At 42.0% G+C, this 27,901-nt stretch overlaps 1 protein-coding gene across 4 annotated transcripts in view; it reads right to left on the bottom strand.

Moving 5' to 3' along the window:
• The window catches only part of RNF111 (ring finger protein 111), a 689,804-nt gene that overhangs the window by 21,968 nt on the left and 639,935 nt on the right, over nucleotides 1–27,901 (bottom strand). For 2 of the 4 annotated variants that reach the window (XM_053717530.1, XM_053717532.1), the window contains one exon: nucleotides 25,186–25,313. In XM_053717530.1, coding sequence (XP_053573505.1) covers nucleotides 25,186–25,313 — 128 coding nt within the window. The remainder of the gene's footprint in view (nucleotides 1–25,185; nucleotides 25,314–27,901) is intronic. The other 2 variants (XM_053717531.1, XM_053717533.1) reach the window with 1 other exon arrangement.

Here is a 27,901-nt window from a genome sequence, read left to right as displayed (position 1 = left end):
ATAACATAATTTATGCTTACCTGATAAATTCCTTTCTTCTGTAGTGTGATCAGTCCACGGGTCATCATTACTTCTGGGATATTAACTCCTCCCCAACAGGAAGTGCAAGAGGATTCACCCAGCAGAGCTGCATATAGCTCCTCCCCTCTACGTCACTCCCAGTCATTCGACCAAGGACCAACGAGAAAGGAAAAGCCAAGGGTGAAGTGGTGACTGGAGTATAAATTAAAAAATATTTACCTGCCTTAAAACAGGGCGGGCCGTGGACTGATCACACTACAGAAGAAAGGAATTTATCAGGTAAGCATAAATTATGTTTTCTTCTGTTAAGTGTGATCAGTCCACGGGTCATCATTACTTCTGGGATACCAATACCAAAGCAAAAGTACACGGATGACGGGAGGGATAGGCAGGCTCTTTATACAGAAGGAACCACTGCCTGAAGAACCTTTCTCCCAAAAATAGCCTCCGATGAAGCAAAAGTGTCAAATTTGTAAAATTTGGAAAAAGTATGAAGCGAAGACCAAGTTGCAGCCTTGCAAATCTGTTCAACAGAGGCCTCATTCTTAAAGGCCCAAGTAGAAGACACAGCTCTAGTGGAATGAGCTGTAATCCTTTTAGGAGGCTGCTGTCCAGCAGTCTCATAAGCTAAACGAATTATGCTACGAAGCCAAAAAGAAAGAGAGGTAGCAGAAGCTTTTTGACCTCTCCTCTGCCCAGAGTAAACGACAAACAGAGAAGACGTTTGTCGAAATTCCTTAGTTGCCTGTAAGTAAAATTTTAGAGCACGGACTACATCCAGGTTGTGCAGTAGACGTTCCTTCTTCGAAGAAGGATTTGGGCATAAAGAAGGAACAACAATCTCTTGATTGATATTCCTGTTAGTAACTACCTTAGGTAAGAACCCAGGTTTAGTACGCAGAACTACCTTATCCGAATGAAAAATCAAATAAGGAGCATCGCAATGTAAGGCTGATAACTCAGAGACTCTTCGAGCCGAGGAAATAGCCATTAAAAATAGAACTTTCCAAGATAACAACTTTATATCAATGGAATGAAGGGGTTCAAACGGAACGCCCTGTAAAACATTAAGAACAAGGTTTAAACTCCATGGTGGAGCAACCGTTTTAAACACAGGCTTAATCCTGGCCAAAGCCTGACAAAAAGCCTGGACGTCAGGAACTTCTGACAGACGTTTGTGTAACAGAATGGACAGAGCTGAGATCTGTCCCTTTAATGAACTAGCGGATAAACCCTTTTCTAAACCTTCTTGTAGAAAAGACAATATCCTAGGAATCCTAACCTTACTCCAAGAGTAACCTTTGGATTCACACCAATATAGGTATTTACGCCATATCTTATGGTAAATCTTTCTGGTAACAGGTTTCCTAGCCTGTATTAAGGTATCAATAACTGACTCAGAAAACCCACGTCTTGATAAAATCAAGCGTTCAATTTCCAAGCAGTCAGCTTCAGAGAAGTTAGATTTTGATGTTTGAAGGGACCCTGTATCAGAAGGTCCTGTTTCAGAGGTAGAGACCAAGGTGGACAGGATGACATGTCCACCAGATCTGCATACCAAGTCCTGCGTGGCCACGCAGGTGCTATTAGAATCACTGATGCTCTCTCTTGTTTGATTCTGGCAATCAATCGAGGAAGCATCGGGAAGGGTGGAAACACGTAAGCCATCCTGAAGTCCCAAGGTGCTGTCAGGGCATCTATCAGGACTGCTTCTGGATCCCTGGATCTGGACCCGTAACGAGGAAGCTTGGCGTTCTGTCGAGACGCCATGAGATCTATCTCTGGTTTGCCCCAACGTCGAAGTATTTGGGCAAAGACCTCCGGATGAAGTTCCCACTCCCCCGGATGAAAAGTCTGACGACTTAAGAAATCCGCCTCCCAGTTCTCCACTCCCGGGATGTGGATTGCTGACAGGTGGCAAGAGTGAGACTCTGCCCAGCGAATTATCTTTGATACTTCCATCATAGCTAGGGAGCTTCGTGTCCCTCCCTGATGGTTGATGTAAGCTACAGTCGTGATGTTGTCCGACTGAAACCTGATGAAACCCCGCGTTGTCAACTGGGGCCAAGCCAGGAGGGCATTGAGAACTGCTCTCAATTCCAGAATGTTTATTGGCAGGAGACTCTCCTCCTGACTCCATTGTCCCTGAGCCTTCAGAGAATTCCAGACGGCAACCCAACCTAGAAGGCTGGCGTCTGTTGTTACAATTGTCCAGTCTGGTCTGCTGAATGGCATCCCCCTGGACAGATGTGGCCGAGAAAGCCACCAAAGAAGAGAATTTCTGGTCTCTTGATCCAGATTCAGAGAAGGGGATAAGTCTGAGTAATCCCCATTCCACTGACTTAGCATGCACAGTTGCAGTGGTCTGAGGTGTAGGCGTGCAAAGGGTACTATGTCCATTGCCGCTACCATTAAGCCGATTACCTCCATGCATTGAGCCACTGACGGGTGTTGAATGGAATGAAGGGTGCGGCAAGCACTTTGAAGTCTTGTTAACCTGTCCTCTGTCAGGTAAATCTTCATTTTTACAGAATCTATAAGAGTCCCCAGGAAGGGAACTCTTGTGAGTGGAACGAGTGAACTTTTCTTTTCGTTCACCTTCCATCCATGTGACCTTAGAAATGCCAGTACTAACTCTGTATGAGACTTGGCAGTTTGAAAGCTTGAAGCTTGAATCAGAATGTCGTCTAGGTATGGAGCTACCGAGATTCCCCGCGGTCTTAGTACCGCCAGAAGAGCACCCAGAACCTTTGTGAAGATTCTTGGAGCTGTAGCCAATCCGAATGGAAGAGCTACAAACTGGTAATGCCTGTCTAGGAAGGCAAACCTTAGGTACCGGTAATGATCTTTGTGAATCGGTATGTGAAGGTAAGCATCTTTTAAATCTACAGTGGTCATGTACTGACCCTCTTGGATCATAGGTAAAATTGTCCGAATAGTCTCCATCTTGAACGATGGAACTCTTAGGAATTTGTTTAGGATCTTTAAGTCCAGGATTGGTCTGAAAGTTCCCTCTTTTTTGGGAACCACAAACAGATTTGAGTAAAACCCCTGTCCCTGTTCCGATCGTGGAACTGGGTGGATTACTCCCATTAACAAGAGCTCTTGTACGCAGCGTAGAAACGCCTCTTTCTTTGTCTGGATTGTTGACAACCTTGACAGATGAAATCTCTCTCTTGGAGGAGAGTATTTGAAGTCCAGAAGGTATCCCTGAGATATTATTTCTAGCGCCCAGGGATCCTGGACATCTCTTGCCCAAGCCTGGGCGAAGAGAGAAAGCCTGCCCCCCACTAGATCCGATCCCGGATCGGGGGCCCTCAATTCATGCCGTTTTAGGGGCAGCAGTAGGTTTCCTGGTCTGCTTGCCCTTGTTCCAGGACTGGTTAGGTTTCCAGCCTTGTCTGTAGCGAGCAACAGCTCCTTCCTGTTTTGGTGCAGAGGAAGTTGATGCTGCTCCTGCTTTGAAATTACGAAAGGAACGAAAATTAGACTGTCTAGTCTTAGTTTTGGCTTTGTCCTGAGGCAGGGCATGGCCTTTACCTCCTGTAATGTCAGCGATAATCTCTTTCAACCCGGGCCCGAATAAGGTCTGCCCTTTGAAAGGTATATTAAGCAATTTAGACTTAGAAGTAACATCAGCTGACCAGGATTTTAGCCACAGCGCCCTGCGTGCCTGAATGGCGAATCCTGAATTCTTCGCCGTAAGTTTAGTTAGATGTACTACGGCCTCCGAAATGAATGAATTAGCTAGTTTAAGGACTCTAAGCCTGTCCGTAATGTCGTCCAGAGTAGCTGAACTAATGTTCTCTTCCAGAGACTCAATCCAGAACGCCGCTGCAGCCGTGATCGGCGCAATGCATGCAAGGGGTTGCAATATAAAACCTTGTTGAACAAACATTTTCTTAAGGTAACCCTCTAATTTTTTATCCATTGGATCTGAAAAAGCACAGCTATCCTCCACCGGGATAGTGGTACGCTTAGCTAAAGTAGAAACTGCTCCCTCTACCTTAGGGACCGTTTGCCATAAGTCCCGTGTGGTGGCGTCTATTGGAAATATTTTTCTAAATATCGGAGGGGGTGAGAACGGCACACCGGGTCTATCCCACTCCTTAGAAACAATTTCAGTAATTCTCTTAGGTATAGGAAAAACCTCAGTACTCGTCGGTACCGCAAAATATTTATCCAACCTACACATTTTCTCTGGTATTGCAACTGTGTTACAATCATTCAGAGCCGCTAACACCTCCCCTAGTAATACACGGAGGTTTTCCAGTTTAAATTTAAAATTTGAAATATCTGAATCCAGTCTGTTTGGATCAGAACCGTCACCCACAGAATGAAGTTCTCTGTCCTCATGTTCTGCAACCTGTGACGCAGTGTCTGACATGGCCCTAATATTATCAGCGCACTCTGTTCTCACCCCAGAGTGATCACGCTTACCTCTTAGTTCTGGTAATTTAGCCAAAACTTCAGTCATAACAGAAGCCATATCCTGTAATGTGATTTGTAATGGCCGGCCAGATGTACTCGGCGCTACAATATCACGCACCTCCCGAGCGGGAGATGCAGGTACTGGCACGTGAGGCGAGTTAGTCGGCATAACTCTCCCCTCGTTGTTTGGTGAAATTTGTTCAATTTGTACAGATTGACTTTTATTTAAAGTAGCATCAATACAGTTAGTACATAAATTTCTATTGGGCTCCACTTTGGCATTGCAACAAATGACACAGGCATCTTCCTCTGAATCAGACATGTTTAACACACTAGCAAATAAACTTGCAACTTGGAATACAATTCAATTAGAATAATATTAAAAACGTACTGTGCCTTTAAGAAGCACAGAAAATCTATGACAGTTGAAAATTAATAAATTGAAACAGTTATAGCCTCAATCCTTGTAAACAACACAACTTTAGCAAAGGTTTAATCCCAATAGCAAAGATAACAAATTCTGAAAGCAGGAAACAATTACAGAATAAACGTTTTTTATCACAGTCAACTATAATTCTCACAGGTCTGCTGAGAGAAATTACCTCCCTCAAAATAAGTTTGAAGACCCCTGAGTTCTGTAGAGATGAACCGGATCATGCAGGAAATACAATGAGCTGCTGACTGAAATAACTGATGCATAGAAAAGGCGCCAAAAAACGGCCCCTCCCCCTCACACACAGCAGTGAGAGAGAACAGAAACTGTCAGAAAAAGATTAAGCAACTGCCAAGTGGAAAAATGGTGCCCAAACATTTATTCACTCAGTACCTCAGCAAATGAAAACGATTTTACATTCCAGCAAAAACGTTAAACATAATTTCTAGTTATTAAACAGCTTTATGTACTTCTTACAGTGTAATTCTAGTGAAGTACCATTCCCCAGAATACTGAAGTGTAAAGTATACATACATGACATTATATCGGTATGGCAGGATTTTCTCATCAATTCCATTGTCAGAAAATAAAAGCTGCTACATACCTCTATGCAGATTCATCTGCCCGCTGTCCCCTGATCTGAAGTTTACCTCTCCTCAGATGGCCGAGAAACAGCAATATGATCTTAACTACTCCGGCTAAAATCATAGCAAAAACTCTGGTAGATTCTTCTTCAAACTCTGCCAGAGAGGTAATAACACACTCCGGTGCTATTTTAAAATAACAAACTTTTGATTGAAGATATAAAACTAAGTATAATCACCATAGCCCTCTCACACCTCCTATCTAGTCGTTGGGTGCAAGAGAATGACTGGGAGTGACGTAGAGGGGAGGAGCTATATGCAGCTCTGCTGGGTGAATCCTCTTGCACTTCCTGTTGGGGAGGAGTTAATATCCCAGAAGTAATGATGACCCGTGGACTGATCACACTTAACAGAAGAAATGAGAATTTGTTAAGAGGCATACCAACCACATATGAAGTATTTGACGATATATATGAGATCCCCAACATTGTAAACACTCATGTATAGTGCTGATTGTTGTGATCACATTGTGATCAAAGAGGGTAATGAAGATATATATATATATATATATATATATATATATATATATCTATATATCTAATAAGGCCCTATATAAAGCCTTGTCATCTATTGTTATATTACTGTATTACTGCATAATCATATAGTCATATAATCAAAGAGTTAAATATTTCTGTTAAAATATTTAATACATTATATTCATTTGTTTTCTGTAATTTCTCAATATGAGAGCTTCAAGGTTTCCTGTCTACGTGTAATTGCAACATGTTTTTGTTCCTAAACAGTGCTTCTAAATATTGGGGGGTGCTTGGGCATTATAAATCGCTGATAACTACAAATTATCAAGAAATTGTCGTGTGCCCATATTTGTAAAATTGTCGTGTGCCCATATTTGTAAAATTGTCGTGTGCCCATATTTGTAAAATTGTCGTGTGCCCATATTTGTAAAATTGCCGTGTGCCCATATTTGTAAAATTGCCGTGTGCCCATATTTGTAAAATTGCCGTGTGCCCATATTTGTAAAATTGTCGTGTGCCCATATTTGTAAAATTGTCGTGTGCCCATATTTGTAAAAATGACTTCCCGTTTTTATGGGATTCAGATTTGTATAAACTGAATTGTGTACGCGCAAAATAAATCAGAATTGCCAAGTACCTGTCTGTGTGTGTGTGTGTCTATTATTTGGCGATTCTCCAGGTGCCTGTCTATTGTAAATTGGTAATCAGTTTTGCAAGTCAGGTGATAATAAATCTTCGGCCGAAGAAGGAAAATAATAATAATAAATCTATTCTGGACATAAACTGGCCTTGCTGAACAAAAGGCAGAATAGTTTTGACAGCTTCCATTCTGAAAGACAGAATTCTTACAAATTTGTTTAGAGCCTTTAGAACTAAAATTGGTCTGAAAGCATTTTCCTTTTTTGGAACAATGAAGAGATTTGAATAAAATCCCATCCTCTGTTCCAGCAAAGGAACTGGCACACTCACTCCCATTTCTTCCAGATCTGAGACAGAATGAAGAAAAGCCTGAGCTTTTACAAGATTCTTTGGAACATTGGACAGAAAAAAAAAACTTCCTCTGGGAGGCCTTGATCTGAATCCTACCCTGTAACCCTGAGAAACAATATTCTGAACCCATGAATCTTGGGACAGACTGCAACCAAGCTTCTTGAAAAAGCTTTAATCTGCCCTCTACCAGAATATCTGGAATGGGGGCCGCACCTTCATGCAGACTTGGAAACTGTGGTAGATTTCCTACCCTGCTTAGACTTTTTCCAGTTGACAATGGGTCTCCAGACTGAACTGGAAAGAGTCAAATTTCTGTTCCTTATTCTGACGAAAGGCACAAAAAAACAATAGGAGCCTTGAATTTTCTTTTGAACTTCTTGTTATGAGGAAGAAAAGCACCCTTAGCACTAGATACAGTAGAAATAATAGAATCTAAAAATGATCCAAAAAGCTTCTTTCCTTTAAAAGAAAGAGACAACAGTCTAGATATAGAAATCATGTCAGCATTCCAGGATTCAAGCCACAGGGCCTCCCTGGAAAGAATAGACAGAGACATGCTCTTAAAATAATTTTCTTAATGTTAAATATAGTATCACCAAAAACATAATTTATGTAAGAACTTACCAGATAAATTCATTTCTTTCATATTGGCAAGAGTCCATGAGCTAGTGACGTATGGGATATACATACCTACCAGGAGGGGGCAAAGTTTCCTAAACCTCAAAATGCCTATAAATACACCTCCCACCACACCCACAACTCAGTTTAACGAATAGCCAAGTAGTGAGGTGATAACAAAAGGAGTAAAAAAGCATACAAAGAGAGGAACTGGAAATATAATTGTGCTTTTATACAAAAAAAAAAAAACAACCATAAAAAGGGTGGACCTCATGGACTCTTGCCAATATGAAAGAAATTAATTTATCAGGTATGTTCTTACATAAATTATGTTTTCTTTCATGTAATTGGCAAGAGCTAGTAACGTATGGGATAGAAATACCCAAGATGTTGAAGTCCACAGAATAGTCACTAGAGAGGGAGGGATAAAATAACAGCTATTTCCACTGAGAAATTAAATCCACACAAAAATTAAGTTTTTCTTAAAAAAACTTAAATCAAAAGCAGTAGAATCAAACAGACAGCTGCCTGAAGAACTTTTCTACCAAAGACTGCTTCAGAAGAAGCAAAATACATCAAAATGGTAAAAACAATATGCAAAGAAGACCAAATTACTGCTTTGCAAATTTGATTATCCGAAGCTTCATTCTGAAAAAGCCCAAGAAATTGCAACTGAACTTAGCAGAATGAGCTGTAAATCTCTGTGGTGGAGCCTGCCCTGCCTCCAAATAAGCCTTGAGAAACAAAAGCTTAACTAGGATGCCAAAGAAATGGCAGAGGCTTTCTAACCTTTTCTGAAACCAGAAAAACAACAAATAGACTAGAAGTCTTCTGAAATCCTAGTAACCTTGATATAGAATTGCAAAGCTCTTACCACATCCAAAGAATGTAAAGAACTCTCAAAGAAATTTTTAGGATTAGGACACAAAGAAGAAACAACAATTTCTCTACTAATGATGTTCAAATTCACAACCTTAGGAAAAAAAAAAAAAAAAAAAAAAGTCCATAAAACAACTTATCTAGAAGAAAACTCAGATAAGGAGACACGAGTGAGAGCTGATAAATCAGAAACTCTTCTAGCAGAAGAGATAGCCAAAAGAAATGATACTTTTCAAGGAAGTAGATAATCTTCAAAGAAAATATTGGCTCAAAAGAAAGAGCCTGCAAAATCCTTAAACCAAATTAAGACTCCAAAAAGGAGAAAATAAATTAACAGGCTTGATACAAACCAAAGCCTGAACAAAACAGTGAATATCAGAAAGTTAAGCAATCATTCTAAGAAATAAAACAGAAAAAAAAACAGATTTGTCCCTTCAAAAAATTTGCAGACAAACTTTATCCAAACCAACCTGAAGAAACTGAAAAATTCTAGGTATTCTAAAAGAATGCCAAGAGCATTTATGAGAAGAACACCATAAAAAGCAAATTTATGCTTACCTGATAAATTGATTTCTTTTACGATATGCCGAGTCCACGGGTTTCATCCTTACTTGTGGGATATTATCCTCCTGCTAACAGGAAGTGGCAAAGAGCACAACAGCAGAGCTGTTACATAGCTCCTCCCCTAACTCCTCCCCCCAGTCATTCGACCGCAGGTATAGGAAGAGAAAAGAAAAGCTAAAAAGGTGCAGAGGTGACTGAGGTTTTGAAAAAATAAAAATAAATCCTGTCTAAAAATGACAGGGTGGGCCGTGGACTCGGCATAACGTAAAAGAAATCAATTTATCAGGTAAGCATAAATTTCCTTTTCTTTTACAAGATATGCCGAGTCCACGGGTTTCAACCTTACTTGTGGGATACCAATACCAAAGCTTTGGGACACGGATGAAAGGGAGGGACAAGACAGGAACCTAAACAGAAGGCACCATTGCTTGAAGAACCTTTCTCCCAAAAATAGCCTCAGAAGAAGCAAAAGTATCAAAATTGTAGAATTTGGAAAAGGTATGAAGGGAGGACCAAGTCGCAGCCTTACAAATCTGTTCAACAGAAGCATAGTTTTTGAAAGCCCATGTGGAAGCCACAGCTCTAGTAGAATGAGCCGTAATTTTTTCAGGAGGCTGCTGTCCAGCAGTCTCATATGCCAGGCGGATGATGCTTTTCAGCCAAAAAGAGAGAGAGGTATCTGTGGCTTTTTGACCCCTACGTTTTCCAGAATAAACAACAAAAAGAGGATGTTTGTCTGAAATCCTTGGTCGCTTGTAAGTAAAACTTTAAAGCACGGACCACATCCAAGTTATGTAATAAACGTTCCTTCTTTGAAGGAGGATTATGACACAAGAAAGGAACAACAATTTTCTGATTAATATTCTTATCTGAAACAACCTTAGGAAGGAATCCAGGTTTAGTACGTAAAACCACCTTATCAGAATGGAATATAAGATAAGGCGAATCACATTGTAAAGCAGAAAGCTCAGAAACTCTTCGAGTAGAAGTGATAGCAACTATAAATAAAACCTTCATAGATAACAGTTTAATATCTATGGAATGCATGGGTTCAAACGGAATCCCTTGAAGAACCTCAAGAACTAAATTCAGACTCCATGGTGGAGCAACAGATTTAAACACAGGCTTGATTCTGATTAAAGCCTGACAAAAAAAACTGAACGTCTGGGACATCAGCCAGACGCTTGTGTAATAAAATTGACAAAGCAGAAATTTGTCCTTTTAGAGAACTAGCAGATAATCCTTTTTCCAATCCTTCTTGGAGAAAGGACAAGATCCTAGGAATCCTAATCTTACTCCGTGAGTAACCCTTGGACTCACACCAATAAAGATATTTACGCCATATTTTATGCTAAATCTTTCTAGTGACAGGCTTGCGAGCCTGAATCAGAGTATCAATGACCGACTCAGAGAATACCCGCTTAGATAAAATCAAGCGTTCAATCTCCAGGCAGTCAGCTGCAGAGAATTTAGATTTGGATGTTGGAACGGACCTTGAACAAGAAGGTCCTGTCTCAATGGTAGTCTTTGCGGTGGCAGAGAAGACATGTCCACCAGATTCGCATACCAAGTCCTGCGTGGCCACGCAGGCGCTATTAGAATTACTGAAGCTCTCTCCTGTTTGATTCTTGCAATCACACGAGGCAGGAGAGGAAAAGGTGGAAACACATAAGCCAAGGTACTGCTAGCGCATCTATCAGTACAGCCTGGGGATCCTTTGACCTGGACCCGTAGCAAGGAAGTTTGGCATTCTGTCGAGATGCCATCAGATCCAATTCCGGTTTGCCCCATTGATGAATCAATGATGCAAATACCTCCGGATGGAGTTCCCACTCCCCCGGATGAAAAGTCTAACGACTTAGAAAATCCGCCTCCCAGTTCTCTACTCCTGGGATGTAGATTGCTGAAAGATAGCAAGAGTGAATCTCTGCCCATTGGATTATCTTTGATACCTCTATCATTGCAAGAGAACTTCTTGTTCCCCCTTGATGATTGATGTATGCTACAGTCGTTACATTTCCGACTGGAATCTTATGAACTTGGTCACAGCCAGCTGAGGCCACGCCTGAAGTGCATTGAAAATTGCTTTCAGTTCCAGAATATTGATTGGCAGCTGAGACTCCTTTGGAGTCCAGGTTCCCTGAGCCTTCAGGGAATTCCAGACTGCACCCCAGCCCAAGAGGCTGGCGTCCGTTGTCACGATTTCCCATGCTGGCCTGCGGAAGCACATTCCCTGAGACAGATGATCCTGTGACAACCACCAAAGAAGAGAGTCTCTGGTCTCTTGATCCCGATTTATCTGAGGAGATAAATTTGCATAATCTCATTACACTGTCTGAGCATGCATAGTTGCAGTGGCCTGAGACGAAAGCAAGCAAACGGGACGATGTCCATCGCTGCTACCATTAATCCAATGACCTCCATACACTGTGCCACCGATGGCTGAGGAATGGACTGAAGAGCTCGGTAAGTATTTAGAATCTTTGATTTTCTGACCTCCGTCAGGAAAATTTTCATGTCTACCGACTCTATCAGAGTTCCTAAGAATGGAACTCTCTTTGTGGAACAAGTGAACTCTATTCTATATTCACTTTCCAACCGTGAGTTCTTAGAAAGGACAGCACAATGTCCGTGTGAGATTTGGTCAGATAAGTTGATGCCTGAACCAAAATATCGTCCAGATAGGGCGTCACTGCTATGCCCCGCGGCCTAAGGACCGCTAGAAGGGACCCTAGCACCTTTGTGAAAATTCTTGGAGCTGTGGCTAACCCAAAGGGAAGGGCCACAAACTGATAATGCTTTTCCAGAAAGGTAAACCTTAGAAACTGATGATAATCCTTGTGGATAGGAATGTGAAGATACTCATCCTTTAGGTCCACGGTGGTCATGTATTGACCCTCCTGGATCATTGGTAAGATTGTTCGTATAGTCTCCATCTTGAACGATGGGACCCTGAGAAATTTGTTCAGGAACTTTAAATCCAAAATAGGTCTGAAAGTTCCCTCTTTTTTGGGAACCACAAAAAGATTTGAGTAAAACCCCTGTCCCCGTTTTGGAACTGGACAAATTATTCCCATGGAATAGAGGTCTTTTACACAATGTAAGAACGCCTCTCTTTTTGTCTGGTCTACAGACAATCGTGAAAGATGAAATCTCCCTCTTGGGGGAAATTTTTTGAATTCCAGTTGATACCCCCCCTGGGTCACAATTTCTAATGCCCAGGGATCCTGCACATCCCTTGCCGAAGCCTGAGCAAAGAAAGTCTGCCCCATACTAAATCCGGCCCCGGATCGGGAGCTGGCCCTTCATGCTGTTTTTGTAGCAGCAGCGGGCTTTTTGGCTTGTTGACCCTTATTCCAGGTCTGAATAGGTCTCCAGACAGACTTGGACTGAGCAAAATTTCCTTCCTGCTTATTGGTGGAAGGGGATGCAGAGGGTACTCCTCTGAAATTTCGAAAGGAACGAAAATTATTTTGTTTACCCTTCCTAAGAGGTTTATCTTGAGATAGGGCATGGCCTTAACCTCCAGTAATGTCCGCAATTATTTCCTTCAATTCAGGGCCAAACAGAGTTTTACCCTTGAAAGAAATAGTTAACAGTTTAGACTTTGATGATTCATTAGCAGACCACGATTTTAACTATAGCGCTCTGCGCGCCAATATTGCAAAACCTGCATTTTTTGCTGCTAATTTAGTAATCTGAAAAACAGCATCAGTGATAAAAGAATTAATTAGTTTGAGAGCTTTAATTCTGTCCAAAATGTCGTCTATGGGCGTCTCTACTTTCAGAGACTCTTCAAGGGCGTCAAACCAGAAAGCCGCTGCCGTAGTTACTGGAACAATGCAGGCAGCAGGTTGTAACAAGAAACCCTGGTGAATAAATAATTTCTGTTTAGAATATCCTCTAATTTTTTATCCATAGGGTCTTTGAAAGCACAACAATCTTCAATAGGTATAGTTGTACGCTTAGCTAGAGTAGATATTGTTCCCTCCACCTTAGGGACCGTTTGCCAAGAGTCCTTAATGGTATCTGATATGGGAAACATTTTCTTAAAATTAGGAGGGGGAGAGAACGGTATACCTGGTCGTTCTTATTCCTTTTTAACAATTTCCGAAAAACATCAGTAGGAACTTCTAGATATTTATCCATCTTACACAATTTTTCTGGAGGAATTGTAATGGGTTCACAATCATCCAAAGTTGCTAGGACCTCCCTGAGTAACAAAGGTGTTCAAGTTTAAATTTAAAGGACGCTAAATCCAAATCTGTCTGAGGTATTCCCTGAATCTGAAATTTCTCCCTCAGACAATTCCCTAACCCCCAATTCAGAGCATCGTGAGGGTACATTGGAAATATTTAATAAAGCATCAGAGGGTTCAGTATTTACATTAATACCTGGCCTACTGCATTTACCCTGCAAACCTGGCAGTTTAGAAACCCTTTGAGAAAGCCACGTTGGTGGCGAAACATGTTAGGGCTTTAAGCCAAACTTTTTAACAGCAGATGATATGGGGAATTGTAAAACCTGACAGCCTTGCTAAAAAAAACTTGTGACAAACGCTATTTTCGGCAGATAGCCGACAGCATGATTATTGAATTAGCAGTTTGTTAGTAAAGCGAGTGGGGTAGATATTCTCTCAGCAGTAGTTGTTACAACCTAAGTCGATTACTGAATAGAAAGTAGTAACAGTTATTCGGTATAATTTATTTGGTTAAATAACGAATCATAGAGTTACTGTGTACATTAAAATCGTCTTACCTGTGGACTTGACTATATAATCCAAACGGAATATAATAGCTGATAGACCTAAGACTTGTGGTATTTCCCTATTTAAACTTATTGAATGCACTGCCCGTTGAAGCCAGTGAAACTACCTATATTTGAATGAGTTATATTATAGTGCAGGGTAACAACCTGCTGTAATATATATAAGATATATGCGTACCATGGGTCATTCAACTCACAGGAACTAACCTGATATTGGGAAATATTAAGAGCATTAATATAAGTCTCTAGCAGATATCCATAGAATCAGGCTATAAAAACGTTTACATTAGCACTAACACTGGTAATATTCACAAAACAGATTACAGCCTATAAGGAGGATTTGAATATCCTCTCTATTTTTCTGATAGCATTATGAGTGTATCACGAGTGGCAACATAGTAATGTATTAACATTTCAATCTTTAACAAATGTTGCTAAGTTACCTAAGCAGACATGAACATTTAATGCAAAGCAAATAAACACTATTAAGGTGTACTATTAACATTAGCAAGTCTAATACTATGTTTAGTCGCACCTAACACTTGTATTTACATCTAATAGTACTGTATAGTAGCCATTTTATTTGTGGTATTACACTATTTAAACTTATTAAATGCACTGTCCGTTGAAGCCAGTACAACTATCTATATTTGAAAGAGTTATATTATAATGCAGGGTAACAACCCGCTGTAAAATAAATGAGATATATGCATACCATGGTTTATTCAACTCACAGGAACTAACCTGATATTGGGAAACATTAAGAGCACTAACTTAAGTCTCTAACAGATATCCATAGAATCAGGCTATAAGAACATTTACATTAGCCCTAACACGGGTAATACCTATAAAACAGATTACAGCCTATAAGGAGGATTTGAAGATCCTCTCTATTTTTCTGATAGCATTACGAGTGTTAATAACAGTAACTTATATTCAGAATATACAGTATCACGAGTGGCAACAAAGTAATGTATTAACAATTTGAGCCTTAAACTAATGTGGCTAAGTTACCTAAGCAGACATGAACATTTAATGTAAAGCAAATAAACGCCATTAAGGTGTACTATAAACATTAGTAAGTTTAATACTATGTTCAGTCGCACCAAACACTTGTACTAACATCTAATAGTACCGCATACTATCAATTTACTAAGGGAACATTGATTCTCGACTATGGATTTTTTATCCTAGGTTAAGAATTAACCCCATCAGTAATTTCCTACGTTCAACTTAACACGCTGCATACTATATCCCCTATCTCATCTGTGTTTTTAATAGAAGCATATATGTTTGTTTGTGGACTATTATTTTATTGAGAATCCTAATAAAGGTTAAATTTTAACTTGTTACGGTTAAGACAGTCTCCCTTCCCTGAGAATTCCTGTTCCAACCTAGAGCCTCTTCTCCTTAGGTAAGAGTGCTTTTGAAGTGTACAATATTTTCAATCCCTGGATTGAAACTCCTTTTCCATCCTGAAGAAAAGACAGAATTCCAGCAATTCTCACTTTGTGCCAGGGAAAACCGTGTTCCTCACACCAAAAGTAGGTAGGTACGCCACACCCTGTGGTAGATGTGGCGAGTAACAGGCTTATGAGCCTGGATGAGAGTACCTATGACCCTCTCAGAAAAACCTCTTTTGGATAAGACTAGGCGTTCAATCTCCACGCAGTCAGTCTCAGAGAATCTAGGTTTGATGCAGGAATGGTCCATGCATTAGAATATCCGCTCGGGGCGGCAATCTCCATGGAGGGGAGGAGGACATCCTCACCAGATCTGCGAACCATGTTCTCCGTGGCCAAGATGGCACTATTAGAATTACCGGAGCTAGCTCCTGCTTGATGCGAGCAATGACTCAAAGTTAGAGTCTCAACGGAGGAAAAAGATATATGAGCTTGAACCTCCATGGAACTGCTAACGCGCCCACCAACTCCGCCTGAGGGTAGCTTGTAATTGAGACGAGAAGCCATGAGGTCAATCTCTGGAACCCCCAATCTGAGAGTTCCCAGAGAACACCTCGGGGTGTAGAGACCACTCCCCAGGGTGAAAGGACTGTCTGCTGAGGAAATCTGCTTCTCAGTTGTTCACTCCGGAATGTGGATAGCGGAAAGACAATTGTGGGATTCCGCCCACTGCAGAATTCGAGACACTTCCATCATCGCTAGGGAACTTCTTGTTCCTCCCTGATAATTTATGTAAGCGACAGAAGTTATGTTGTCTGATTGAAATCTGATATACCGGACAGAACGAAGTTGGGGCCAAGCCCTCAAAGCGTTGCAAATTGCAGAAGTTCCAAGATGTTTATGGGAAGAGATTATTCTTCTCGGGACCAAGTACCCTGAGATTTCCTGGGACCCTAGACTGCTCCACAGCCTGAAAGGCTGGCATCCGTAGTCACAATCTCCCAGGATGGTCTCAAAAAGCATGTGCCTACAGACAGGTGATCCTGACACAGCCACCAAGAATGAGAGAGTCTCTCGTTAATTTGTCCAGAATGATCTGATGAGACAGGTTAAAGTAATCTCTGTTCCATTGCCTCATCATGCATAAATGTAGATGGAAGCGAGTAAAAGGAATAATGTCCATGGAGGACACCATGAGACCAATGACTTCCATACACTGCACCACCGAAGGGTTTAGAGTGGTTTGAATGGATCGACAAGCAGACACCAGCTTAGAACGGTCTCTGATCCGTCAGAAAATATCTTCATAGAGAAAGAATCTATTATGGTCCCTAGAAAAACAGCTCTGGTGCTGGGAACTGCAGAAGGAGACACCGAAAAGACTCCGTCTGACATCTTGCTAAAGGAAAAGGATTAAGCTTGAACCAAGTCCAGGTAAGATGCTACTGCGATACCCTGGAACCTGGCCACTGCTAGAAGGGCTCCCAGGACCTTTGTAAACATTCTTGGAGCAGTAGCTAAGCCAAATGGAAGGGCTATGAACTAGAAATGTAGGTCCAGAAATGCAAACCTCAGGAACTGAAAATGATCCTTGTGGATCGGAACATGAAGGTATGCATCCTTTAAATCGATTGTCGTCATGAACTGTCCTTCCTGAATCAGGGGAAGGATGGACCTGATAGATTCCATCTTGAAGGAGGAAACTCTGAGAAACTTGTTTAGACATTTTTTTTAAGTCCAGTATTGGAAGAGAAGTCCGCTCCGTTTTGGGAACCACAAAGAGGTTGGAATAAAATTACTCCCAGGGAGGAAAGATCCCGAATGCAATCTAAGAAGGCCGCTCTCTTTTCTGGTTTTCAAGACATTCTTGAAAAGAGAAATCTGTCCCTTGGAGGACAAGATTTGAACCCTATTTTGTATCCCTGAGATACAACGTCCAACACCCAAGGATCCTGAACTTAAGCCCCATGAGAAGGACAGTCTGCTCCCTACTCTATCTGATCCAGGATCGTTGGCCGCCCCTTCATGCAGACTTGTTATCTGTTGGCTTTTTGGTCTGCTTGGACTTGTTTCAAGTCTGGTTGGGTTTTCAAGTACTCTTGGACTGTTCAGGCTTGGAGGATGATTGAGTCATCTGGTTCTTGTCTGATCGAAAGGAACGAAAACTCCGGGGATGCAGAGTTAAAGTGGACATCTCCTGGACAACAGAGTCCTGAGAGGTGGAAGGCACAGAGGGGTTAAAGTTATCAGAGTTTTGGTTAACTGTTCTAGTTGTACATGTTTTGTGTTAAAAGCTAGGAAGACTAGAACAAAATAGAGCAGGTGGACAAACCATGGCCTCTTCGCAATATAAACAAACATTGGAAATAGTTAAAGTAGGGACAGAACCCTCTGAAGGGTTAAAATCAGAGTCCTCCCTAGCGGAAAAAAGAAAAAGCGCTGAAGCGCAGAGGGGCACCTCTACCCACATCTAGGCTGGGGTACTAGCCACCTATTAGTAACCCAGAGCTGAAGAATAGTCAGTAGACTTTTCAAATAGAAGCAAACTGTAGCCTGAGACAACCGGAGCTGCTATCATAGAGGAGAAAAGGCCTGATCGTGTAACTAAGCCTGCCTCCACAGCAAACCGAAAGCACCCGAAGCGGAGAAGAAGCACAGCGGAGGTAATTTAACCCCGGATCCCATAGGGGATTAACATTTGTCACACTATGAATAAGCCGTCCCTCTATATTAGGGGAGAGATAATACCCACTAGGCACATTCCCATAAATAGATAAGTGACTTATCCCAGGATCAGTGTTGCCGAGCAGACACAGCTACCTAAAGTGCGACAGACTCTCTGTTCTCCTTCCAGGAACCTGAGTGAACGGTGTAAAATAGTAACTCGTTAACACTGGTTACCCAGGGGTCGTTGGGTTGAGTATCCAGATCAATACAGAGAACTTTCCGGTTACATCTGAATCGAATGTTCACCACCACACTCACTGAGTGACTTACGTGGTTACTGTAAAAACTCCAGTCCTCTCTTGAAGGGATAATACCCATTAAAGGACTATCTTCTTCTAACACTTTCTCTGCCATCCTCCTATAGTGACGAAAGGCAAAGAATAACTTGGGGGATAGGGGAAGTGGGTGGGATATTTAAAGCCTTTGGTTGGGGTGTCTTTGCCTCCTCCTGGTGGCCAGGTGTTGATATTCCCAACAGTAATGAATGAAGTTATGGACTCTTCCTGCCTTTGGAAAGAAAACTGGGGTTTAAAAATACTGAAAAATGCTCCAAAAGACCAAACGCGCTATATACATATATAGATAAAGCCATAGTATATATATATAAAATGGAATTACACATAAACACTCCTCCACTAAAACCAATACTGAAACATATCAACAGAGGCAATGGAAATAGGAGTATATCGTCGACCTCTAAAGGAAGGCCGAAGATTAATCCCTGCGACCGAATTTACAGAGGGCCTGTGAAAGATTTCCCATGAGGCAAAACCGTAGTATCAGACCATACTCCAAGTATGTACCTCCGACAAACCATGTACTCTGAGGGGAATCGGGCCTCACATAGATAAAAGACCCCTCTCTACGAAGAACACTGCACATCTTAATTCTTCAACCACCTCCAACAGAAGCAAAGTAAAGACTGAGGTATGTGTGAGGGTTTATATAGAGCTCTTGAGGTTTGGGAATCTTTGCCTCCTAGCAGTAGAGAAGTAGTTCCCATGAGTAAAGGATTGTGGACTCTCACCAACTGCATGAAAGAAACAGTGATTTAAAAACAGAATTTATGTTTACCTGATAAATTACTTTCTCCAACGGTGTGTCCGGTCCACGGCGTCATCCTTACTTGTGGGATATTCTCTTCCCCAACAGGAAATGGCAAAGAGCCCAGCAAAGCTGGTCACATGATCCCTCCTAGGCTCCGCCTTCCCCAGTCATTCGACCGACGTAAAGGAGGAATATTTGCATAGGAGAAATCATATGATACCGTGGTGACTGTAGTTAAAGAAAATAAATCATCAGACCTGATTAAAAAACCAGGGCGGGCCGTGGACCGGACACACCGTTGGAGAAAGTAATTTATCAGGTAAACATAAATTCTGTTTTCTCCAACATAGGTGTGTCCGGTCCACGGCGTCATCCTTACTTGTGGGAACCAATACCAAAGCTTTAGGACACGGATGATGGGAGGGAGCAAATCAGGTCACCTAGATGGAAGGCACCACGGTTTGCAAAACCTTTCTCCCAAAAATAGCCTCAGAAGAAGCAAAAGTATCAAATTTGTAAAATTTGGTAAAAGTGTGCAGTGAAGACCAAGTCGCTGCCTTACATATCTGATCAACAGAAGCCTCGTTCTTAAAGGCCCATGTGGAAGCCACGGCCCTAGTGGAATGAGCTGTGATTCTTTCAGGAGGCTGCCGTCCGGCAGTCTCATAAGCCAATCTGATGATGCTTTTAAGCCAAAAAGATAGAGAGGTAGAAGTTGCTTTTTGACCTCTCCTTTTACCAGAATAAACAACAAACAAGGAAGATGTTTGTCTGAAATCCTTTGTAGCATCTAAATAGAATTTTAGAGCACGGACAACGTCCAAATTGTGTAACAAACGTTCCTTCTATGAAACTGGATTCGGACACAAAGAAGGTACAACTATCTCCTGGTTAATATTTTTGTTGGAAACAACCTTCGGAAGAAAACCAGGCTCAGTACGTAAAACCACCTTATCTGCATGGACCAGATAGGGCGGAGAACACTGCAGAGCAGATAACTCAGAAACTCTTCTAGCGGAAGAAATTGCAACCTAAAACAAAACTTTCCAAGATAATAACTTAATATCTACGGAATGTAAGGGTTCAAACGGAACCCCTTGAAGAACTGAAAGAACTAGATTAAGACTCCAGGGAAGAGTCAAAGGTCTGTAAACAGGCTTGATTCTAACCAGAGCCTGAACAAACGCTTAAACGTCTGGCACAGCTGCCAGCCTTTTGTGAAGTAAAACAGATAAAGCAGAGATCTGTCCCTTCAGAGAACTCGCAGAAAATCCTTTCTACAAACCTTCTTGTAGAAAGGAAAGAATCTTAGGAATTTTTATCTTGTTCCATGGGAATCCTTTAGATTCACACCAACAGATATATTTTTTCCATATATTATGGTAAATTTTTCTAGTTACAGGCTTTCTAGCCTGAATAAGTATCTATTACAGAATCTGAAAACCCACGCTTTGATAAAATCAAGCGTTCAAACTCCAAGCAGTCAGTTGGAGGAAAACCAGATTCGGATGTTCGAATGGACCCTGAATAAGAAGGTCCTGTCTCAAAGGTAGCTTCCATGGTGGAGCCGATGACACATTCACCAGGTCTGCATACCAAGTCCTGCGTGGCCACACAGGAACTATCAAGGTCACCAAAGCCCTCTCCAGATTGATCCTGGCTACCAGCCTGGGAATGAGAGGAAACGGTGGGAATACATAAGCTAGGTTGAAGATCCAAGGTGCTACTATTGTATCCAATAGAGTCGCCTTGGGATCCCTGGATTTGGACCCGTAACAAGGGACCATGAAGTTCTGACGAGAGGCCATCAGAACCATGTCTGGAATGCCCCATAATTGAGTTATTTGGGCAAAGATTTCCAGATGGAGTTCCCACTCCCCCGGATGCTCCTCCATCGCCAGGGAACTCCTTGTTTCCCCCTGATGGTTGATATATGTAACAGTCGTCATGATGTCTGATTGAAACCTTATGAATTTGGCCTTTGCTAGTCGAGGCCAAGCCTTGAGAGCATTGAATATCGCTCTCAGTTCCATTATGTCTATCGGGAGAAGAGAGTCTTCCCGAAACCATAGACCCTGAGTTTTCAGGGGTTCCCAGACCGCGCCCCAGCCCACCAGACTGGCGTCGGTCGTGACAATGACCTATTCTGGTCTGCGGAAGCTCATTCCCTGTGACAGGTTGTCCAGGGTCAGCCACCAACGGAGTGAATCTCTGGTTATTTGATCTACTTGTATCGTCTGAGACAAGTCTGTATAAACCCCATTCCACTGTCTGAGCATGCACAGGTGCAATGGTCTTAGATGAATTCGTGCAAAAGGAACTATGTCCATTGCCGCAACCATCAAACCTATTACTTCCATGGACTGCGCTATGGAAGGAAGAACAGAATGAAGTACCTGACAAGAGCTTAGAAGTTTTGATTTTCTGGCCTCTGTCAGAAAAACCTTCATTTCTAAGGAAACTATTATTGTTCCCAAGAAGGGAACTCTTGTTGACGGGGACAGAGAACTTTTTTCTATGTTCACTTTCCACCTGTGAGATCTGAGAAAGGCTAGGACAATGTCCGTATGAACCCTTGCTTTTGACAGAGACGACACTTGAATCAGGATGTCGTCCAAGTAAGGTACTACTGCAATGCCCCTTGGTCTTAGCACCGCTAGAAGGGACCCTAGTACCCTTGTGAAAATCCTTGGAGCAGTGGCTAATCCGAATGGAAGTGCCACAGGTAATGCTTGTCCAGAAAGGCGAACCTTAGGAACCGAAAATGTTCCTTGTGGGTAGGAATACGTAGGTACGCATCCTTTAAGTCCACCGTGGTCATGAATTGACCTTCCTGGATGGTAGGAAGGATCGTTCGAATGGTTTCCATTTTGAATGATGAAACCCTTAGAAACTTGTTTAGAATCTTGAGATCTAAAATAGGTCTGAATGTTCCCTCTTTTTTGGGAATTATGAACAGGTTGTAGTAAAAACCCATCCCTTGTTCTCCTAATGGAACAGGATGAATCACTCCCATGCTTAACAGGTCTTCTACACAGTGTAAGAATGCCTGTTCGAAGATAATTGAGACCCGTGGAACCTTCCCCTTGGGGGTAGTTCCCTGAATTCCAGGAGATAACCTTGAGAAACTATTTCTAGCGCCCAAAGATCCTGAACATCTCTTGCCCCAGCCTGAGCAAAGAGAGAAAGTCTGCCCCCCACCAGATCCTTCCCAGATCGGGGGCCAACACTTCATGCTGTTTCGGTAGCAGTGGCAGGTGACTTGGCCTGCTTACCCTTGTTCCAGCCTTGCATCGGCCTCCAGGCTGGCTTGGTTTGAGAAGTATTACCCTCTTGCTTAGAGGGTGTAGAATTTGAGGCTGGTCCGTTTCTGCGAAAGGGACGAAAATTTGGCTTCTTTTTAGCCTTAAAAGACCTATCCAGAGGAAGGGCGTGGCCCTTTCCCCCAGTGATGTCTGAAATAATCTCTTTCAAGTCAGGGCCAAACAGTGTTTTACCCTTGAAAGGGATGTTAAGCAAAAGCGCTCTGCGCGCCACGATAGCAAACCCTGAATTATTCGCCGCTAATCTAGCTAATTGCAAAGCGGCATCTAAAATAAAAAAAAAGAGTTAGCCAATTTAAGAGCTTGAACTCTGTCCAAAACCTCCTCGTACGAAGATTCTTTATTGAGCGACTTTTCTAGTTCTTCGAACCAGAAACACGCAGCTGTAGTGACCGGAACAATGCATGAAATTGGTTGTAGAAGGTAACCTTGCTGAACAAACATCTTTTTAAGCAAACCCTCTAACCTTTAATCCATAGGATCTTGAAAGCACAACTATCTTCTATAGGAATAGAAGTGCGTTTGTTTAGAGTAGAAACCGCCCCCTCGACCTTGGGGACTGTATGCTATAAGTCCTTTCTGGGGTCGACTATAGGAACTAATTTCTTAAATATAGGGGGAGGACAAAAGGTATGCCGGGCCTTTCCCACTCCTTATTTACTATGTCCGCCACCCGCTTGGGTATAGGAAAAACATCGGGGGGCACCGGAACCTCTAGGAACTTGTCCATCTTACCTAATTTCTCTGGAATGACCAAATTGTCACAATCATCCAGAGTAGATAATACCTCCTTAAGTAGTGCGTGGAGATGTTGAAATTTAAATTTAAAAGTTACAATATCAGGTTCTGCTTGTTGAGAAATTTTCCCTGAATCTGAAATTTCTCCCTCAGACAAAACCTCCCTCCTGGCCCCTTCAGATAGGTGTGAGGGTATGTCAGAACAGATATCATCAGCGTCCTCTTGCTCTTCAGTGTTTAAAACAGAGCAATCACGCTTTCTCTGATAAGTAGGCATTTTGGAAAAAATGCATGCAATAGAATTATCCATTACAGCCATTAATTGTTGTATGGTAATAAGTATTGGCGCACTAGATGTACTAGGTGCCTATTGTGTGGGCAAAACTGGTGTAGACACAGAAGGGGATGATGCAGTACCATGCTTACTCCCCTCATTAGAGGAATCATCTTGGGCAATATCATATCTATGGCATTATTATCCCTACTTTGTTTGGACATTATGACACAAATATATCACATATATTTAAATGGGGAGACACATTGGCTTTCATACATATAGAACATCGTTATCTGATGGTTCAGATATGTTAAACAGGCTTAAACTTGTGAACAAAGCACAAAAAACGTTTTACAATAAAACCGTTACTGTCCCTTTAAATTTCAAACTGAACACACTTTATTACTGAATATGTGAAAAAGTATGAAGGAATTGTTCAAATTTCACCAAAATTTCACCACAGTAACTTAAAGCCTTAAAAGTATTGCACACCAAATTTGAAAGCTTTAACCCTTAAAATAAAGGAACCGGAGCCGTTTTTACATTTAACCCCTATACAGTCCCAGGTATCTGCTTTGCTGAGACCCAACCAAGCCCAGAGGGGAATACGATACCAAATGATGCCTTCTATAAGCTTTTTCAGTGGTTCTTAGCTCCTCACACATGCATCTGCATGCCATGCTTTCCAAAAACAACTGCGCATTAGAGGCGCGAAAATGAGGCTCTGTCTATGACTAGAAAAGGCCCCCAGTGAAAAAGGTGTCCAATACAGTGCCTGCCGTTTTTATTAAAACAATCCCCAAGATTTAACAACTATTAAAAGTAATAATCTGCCAAATATACTTAGTAAAGTAATCGTTTTAGCCCAGAAAAATGTCTACCAGTTTTTTAAGCCCTAATGAAGCCCTTTATTCTTTTACTTAAACTAAGAAAATGGCTTACCGGTTCCCATAGGGAAAATGACAGCTTCCAGCATTACCGAGTCTTGTTAGAAATGTGTCATACCTCAAGCAGCAAAAGTCTGCTCACTGTTTCCCCCAACTGAAGTTAATTCCTCTCAACAGTCCTGTGTGGAAACAGCCATCTATTTTAGTAACGGTTGCTAAAATCATTTTCCTCTTACAAACAGAAATCTTCATCTCTTTCCTGTTTCAGAGTAAATAGTACATACCAGCACTATTTTAAAATAACAAACTCTTGATTGAAGAATAAAAACTACATTTAAACACCAAAAAACTCTAAGCCATCTCCGTGGAGATGTTGCCTGTACAACGGCAAAGAGAATAACTGGGGAAGGCGGAGCCTAGGAGGGATCATGTGACCAGCTTTGCTGGGCTCTTTGCCATTTCCTGTTGGGGAAGAGAATATCCCACAAGTAAGGATGACGCCGTGGACCGGACACACCTATGTTGGAGAAATTGGACTTACTGACTAGTCGAGATTTAAATCATAATTTCAATCAATTTGATTTAAATCAAATCTAATGTGTGAGTTAGCCTTGAGAAGTCAGCAGGATACATTTCAAGTTCTGAACATTAGAAATGGCTCTTTTCTCAGAGCTAAATTATATGAAAAGGTGGAAAATAAGTAATGCAAATATCCTGCAAAGTTGTTTCATTAGGCATAACCAAACATACTACATACAAATCTTAAGGTGCTTACTGTTCCTTTAATGTACAAAACTTTCAACAAAATCAATCTATTTATTAATAAATGCCCTACCGGATAAAGGCTATTTGCATGACTGTGTTTTTGTGTTAATACCGCACACAACTATTTTTTGCAATACAAATAAAAAGACAGAATGTGGAACCAGAGTTGATCAGAAGGCCAACAAAATATATTACCTGACATCTTCACCCTCCTCTAATATAGAAAGGCAAATAGTACATTTTTCTTCAGTGTCTTCTTCAGTAGCTTCCTCATCGTCTTGCTTGCCGTGCAGTTTCCGCTGTGAGAACCAATCAGTGGATACCTTATTAGCAGAGATGAAGTTATTGGCAAACAGGATAAAGACTGGTTTTATGCAAACTTAACATCTTCATCCCACTTACCCAAACAACAATAATAATAATAATAAATTATACAGTGAAAACCATTTGTACATAATAAATAATGACAAACACTGGCAGATTGCATTAACCCTGGCAATGGTATACTCTACAATCCAGCTAATTTTCAGTCACTGGTATTTAAATTAAATCAGAATTTGAGTATTTCACTTTAAAAACAGTAAAGATCTATTACATGTACAACAAAAATATATTTCTGCAGTTTTACAATAAATTTATGAGGAAATGGGGGCAAAAACATAAATTATGCTTACCTGATAATTTAATTTCCATCTGTATGAGGAGAGTCTACGGCTTCATTCATTACATGTGGGAAATACAGAACCTGGCCACCAGGAGGCGGCAAAAACACCCCAGCCAAAGGCTTAAATACCTCCCCCACTCCCCTCATCCCACAGTCATTCTGCCGAAGGGAACAAGTAACAGTAGGAGAAATATCAGGGTATAAATGGTGCCAGAAGAAAAACTAAAGAAATTTAGGTCTGCCCAACAGAGAACTCGGTGGGGGCCCGTGGACTCTCCTCATACAGATGGAAATTAAATTATCAGGTAAGCATAATTTATGTTTTCCATCTTAATATGAGGAGAGTCCACAGCTTCATTCATTACTTGTGGGAAACAAATACCCAAGCTCTAGTTGAGAGAGCCGTAATCCTCTGAGGAGGCTTATGTCCCGCTGTCTCATAAGCCAAGCGAATCATGCTCCTCAGCCAAAAAGATAGGGAAGTAGAAGAAGCCTTCTGCCCTTTGCGCTTCCCAGAATAGACGACAAACAATGCTGAAGTCTGTCTGAAATCCTTTGTAACCTGAAGATAGAATTTCAAAGCTCGAACCACCTTCAAATTATGAAGTAACCGTTCCTTCGAAGAAGGGGGGGGGGGGGGGGGTTTAGGACACAAGGAAGGAACTACAATTTCCTAATTGATGTTTCGATCAGACACAACCTTAAGGAGAAACCCCAACCCAGTGCAAAGGACAGCTTATCGGCATGAAAAACCAAATAAGGAGGCTCACATTGCAAGGCTGCCAACTCAAGACTCTGCGTGCTGAAGCAATAGCCAGTAGAAAAAGAACCTTCCAAGACAGTAATTTAATGTCAAGCGAATGCATAGGCTAAAAACGGAGCCCTCTGCAAAACCCTAAGAACCCTAAGAACCAAATTCAAACTCGAAATTTGTCCCCTTAAGGAACTTGCGGCAAGTCCCTTCTCCAAACCGTCCTGGAGAAAGGAAAGGATCACACCAGAGTAGGTCCTCCACACCTTATGATAGATGCGTCGGTTGACCGGCTTCCTGGCGTGAAAGAGTATCAATCACACTCTCAGAAAACCCTCTTCCTGGCTAGGACTAAGCGTTCAATCCCAACGCAGTCAGCCTCAGAGAATCTAGATTTTGATGCACAAAGGGACACTGTACCAGCAGATCTCTGCGACAGGGCAACCTCCATGGAGGAGACGATGACATTCCCACCAGATTCGCAAACCAAATCCTCCGCAGCCACGACGGAGCAATCAGAATAGTTGATGCTTGCTCCTGCTTGATGCGGGCCACTACTCGAGATAGAAGTGTTAACGGTGGAAATATGTAGACTAGGATTAAACCCCCAAGGCACTGCTAAGGCATCTATCAGTTCTGCCTGGGGATCCCTGGACCGCGACCCGTATCTGGGTAGCTTGAAGTTGAGTCTGGACGCCATGAGATCTATCTCCGGTATCCCCCATCTGTTGCAAATTTCCGCAAACACTTCGGGATGAAGAGACCATTCCCCCGGATGAAACAATAGTCTGAGAAAATCTTCTTCCCAGTTGTCCACACCCGAAATGTGGATAGTTGACAGCGAACAGTTGTGGGACTCCGCCCATTCCAGAATCCGAAATACTAACCTCATGGCAAGGGAGATTCTCGTTCCACCCTGATGGTTGATGTAAGCCACCAACGTAATGTTGTCTGACTGGAATCTGTAGTCACAATCTCCCAGAATGGCCTCAGGAAGGATGTCCCCTGGGACAGCTGATCTGGACAGAGCCATCAAGAGAGGGATTCTCTCGACCGTTTGTCCAGAGAAATCAGTTGGGATAGATCCGAGTGATCGGCGTTTCATTGCCTCAGCATGCACAACTGAAGAGGTCTGAGATTAAACCTGGCGTATGGTATGACATCTATGATGGATACCATGAGCCCAATCACCTCTATACACCGGGCTACAGATGGCCTTGAGGAGGTCTGAAGGGCAAGACAGCTGAAGGAGAGTTTGCAAAGTCTCTGCTCTGTCAGGAATATCTTCAGGGATATGGTGTCTATTATCGTGCCCAGGAACTCCACTCTGGGAACCAGAGAACTCTTTCCTGAATTTATCTTCCATCCATGAGATCGAAGAACAAGAGCTCTGAAATGGTCGTCTGCCAGCCGGCAGGACAGAGCCTGGACCAGTATGTCGTCCAGATAAGGCGCTACTGCAATACCTCTGGATCTCGCCACCGCAAGCAGAGCTC

Source organism: Bombina bombina, chromosome 6, assembly GCF_027579735.1.
Source record: "Bombina bombina isolate aBomBom1 chromosome 6, aBomBom1.pri, whole genome shotgun sequence".
Lineage (NCBI taxonomy): Eukaryota > Metazoa > Chordata > Amphibia > Anura > Bombinatoridae > Bombina > Bombina bombina.
Note: the sequence above shows the minus strand (reverse complement) of the source record. Positions and strands in the feature narration are given on the sequence as shown.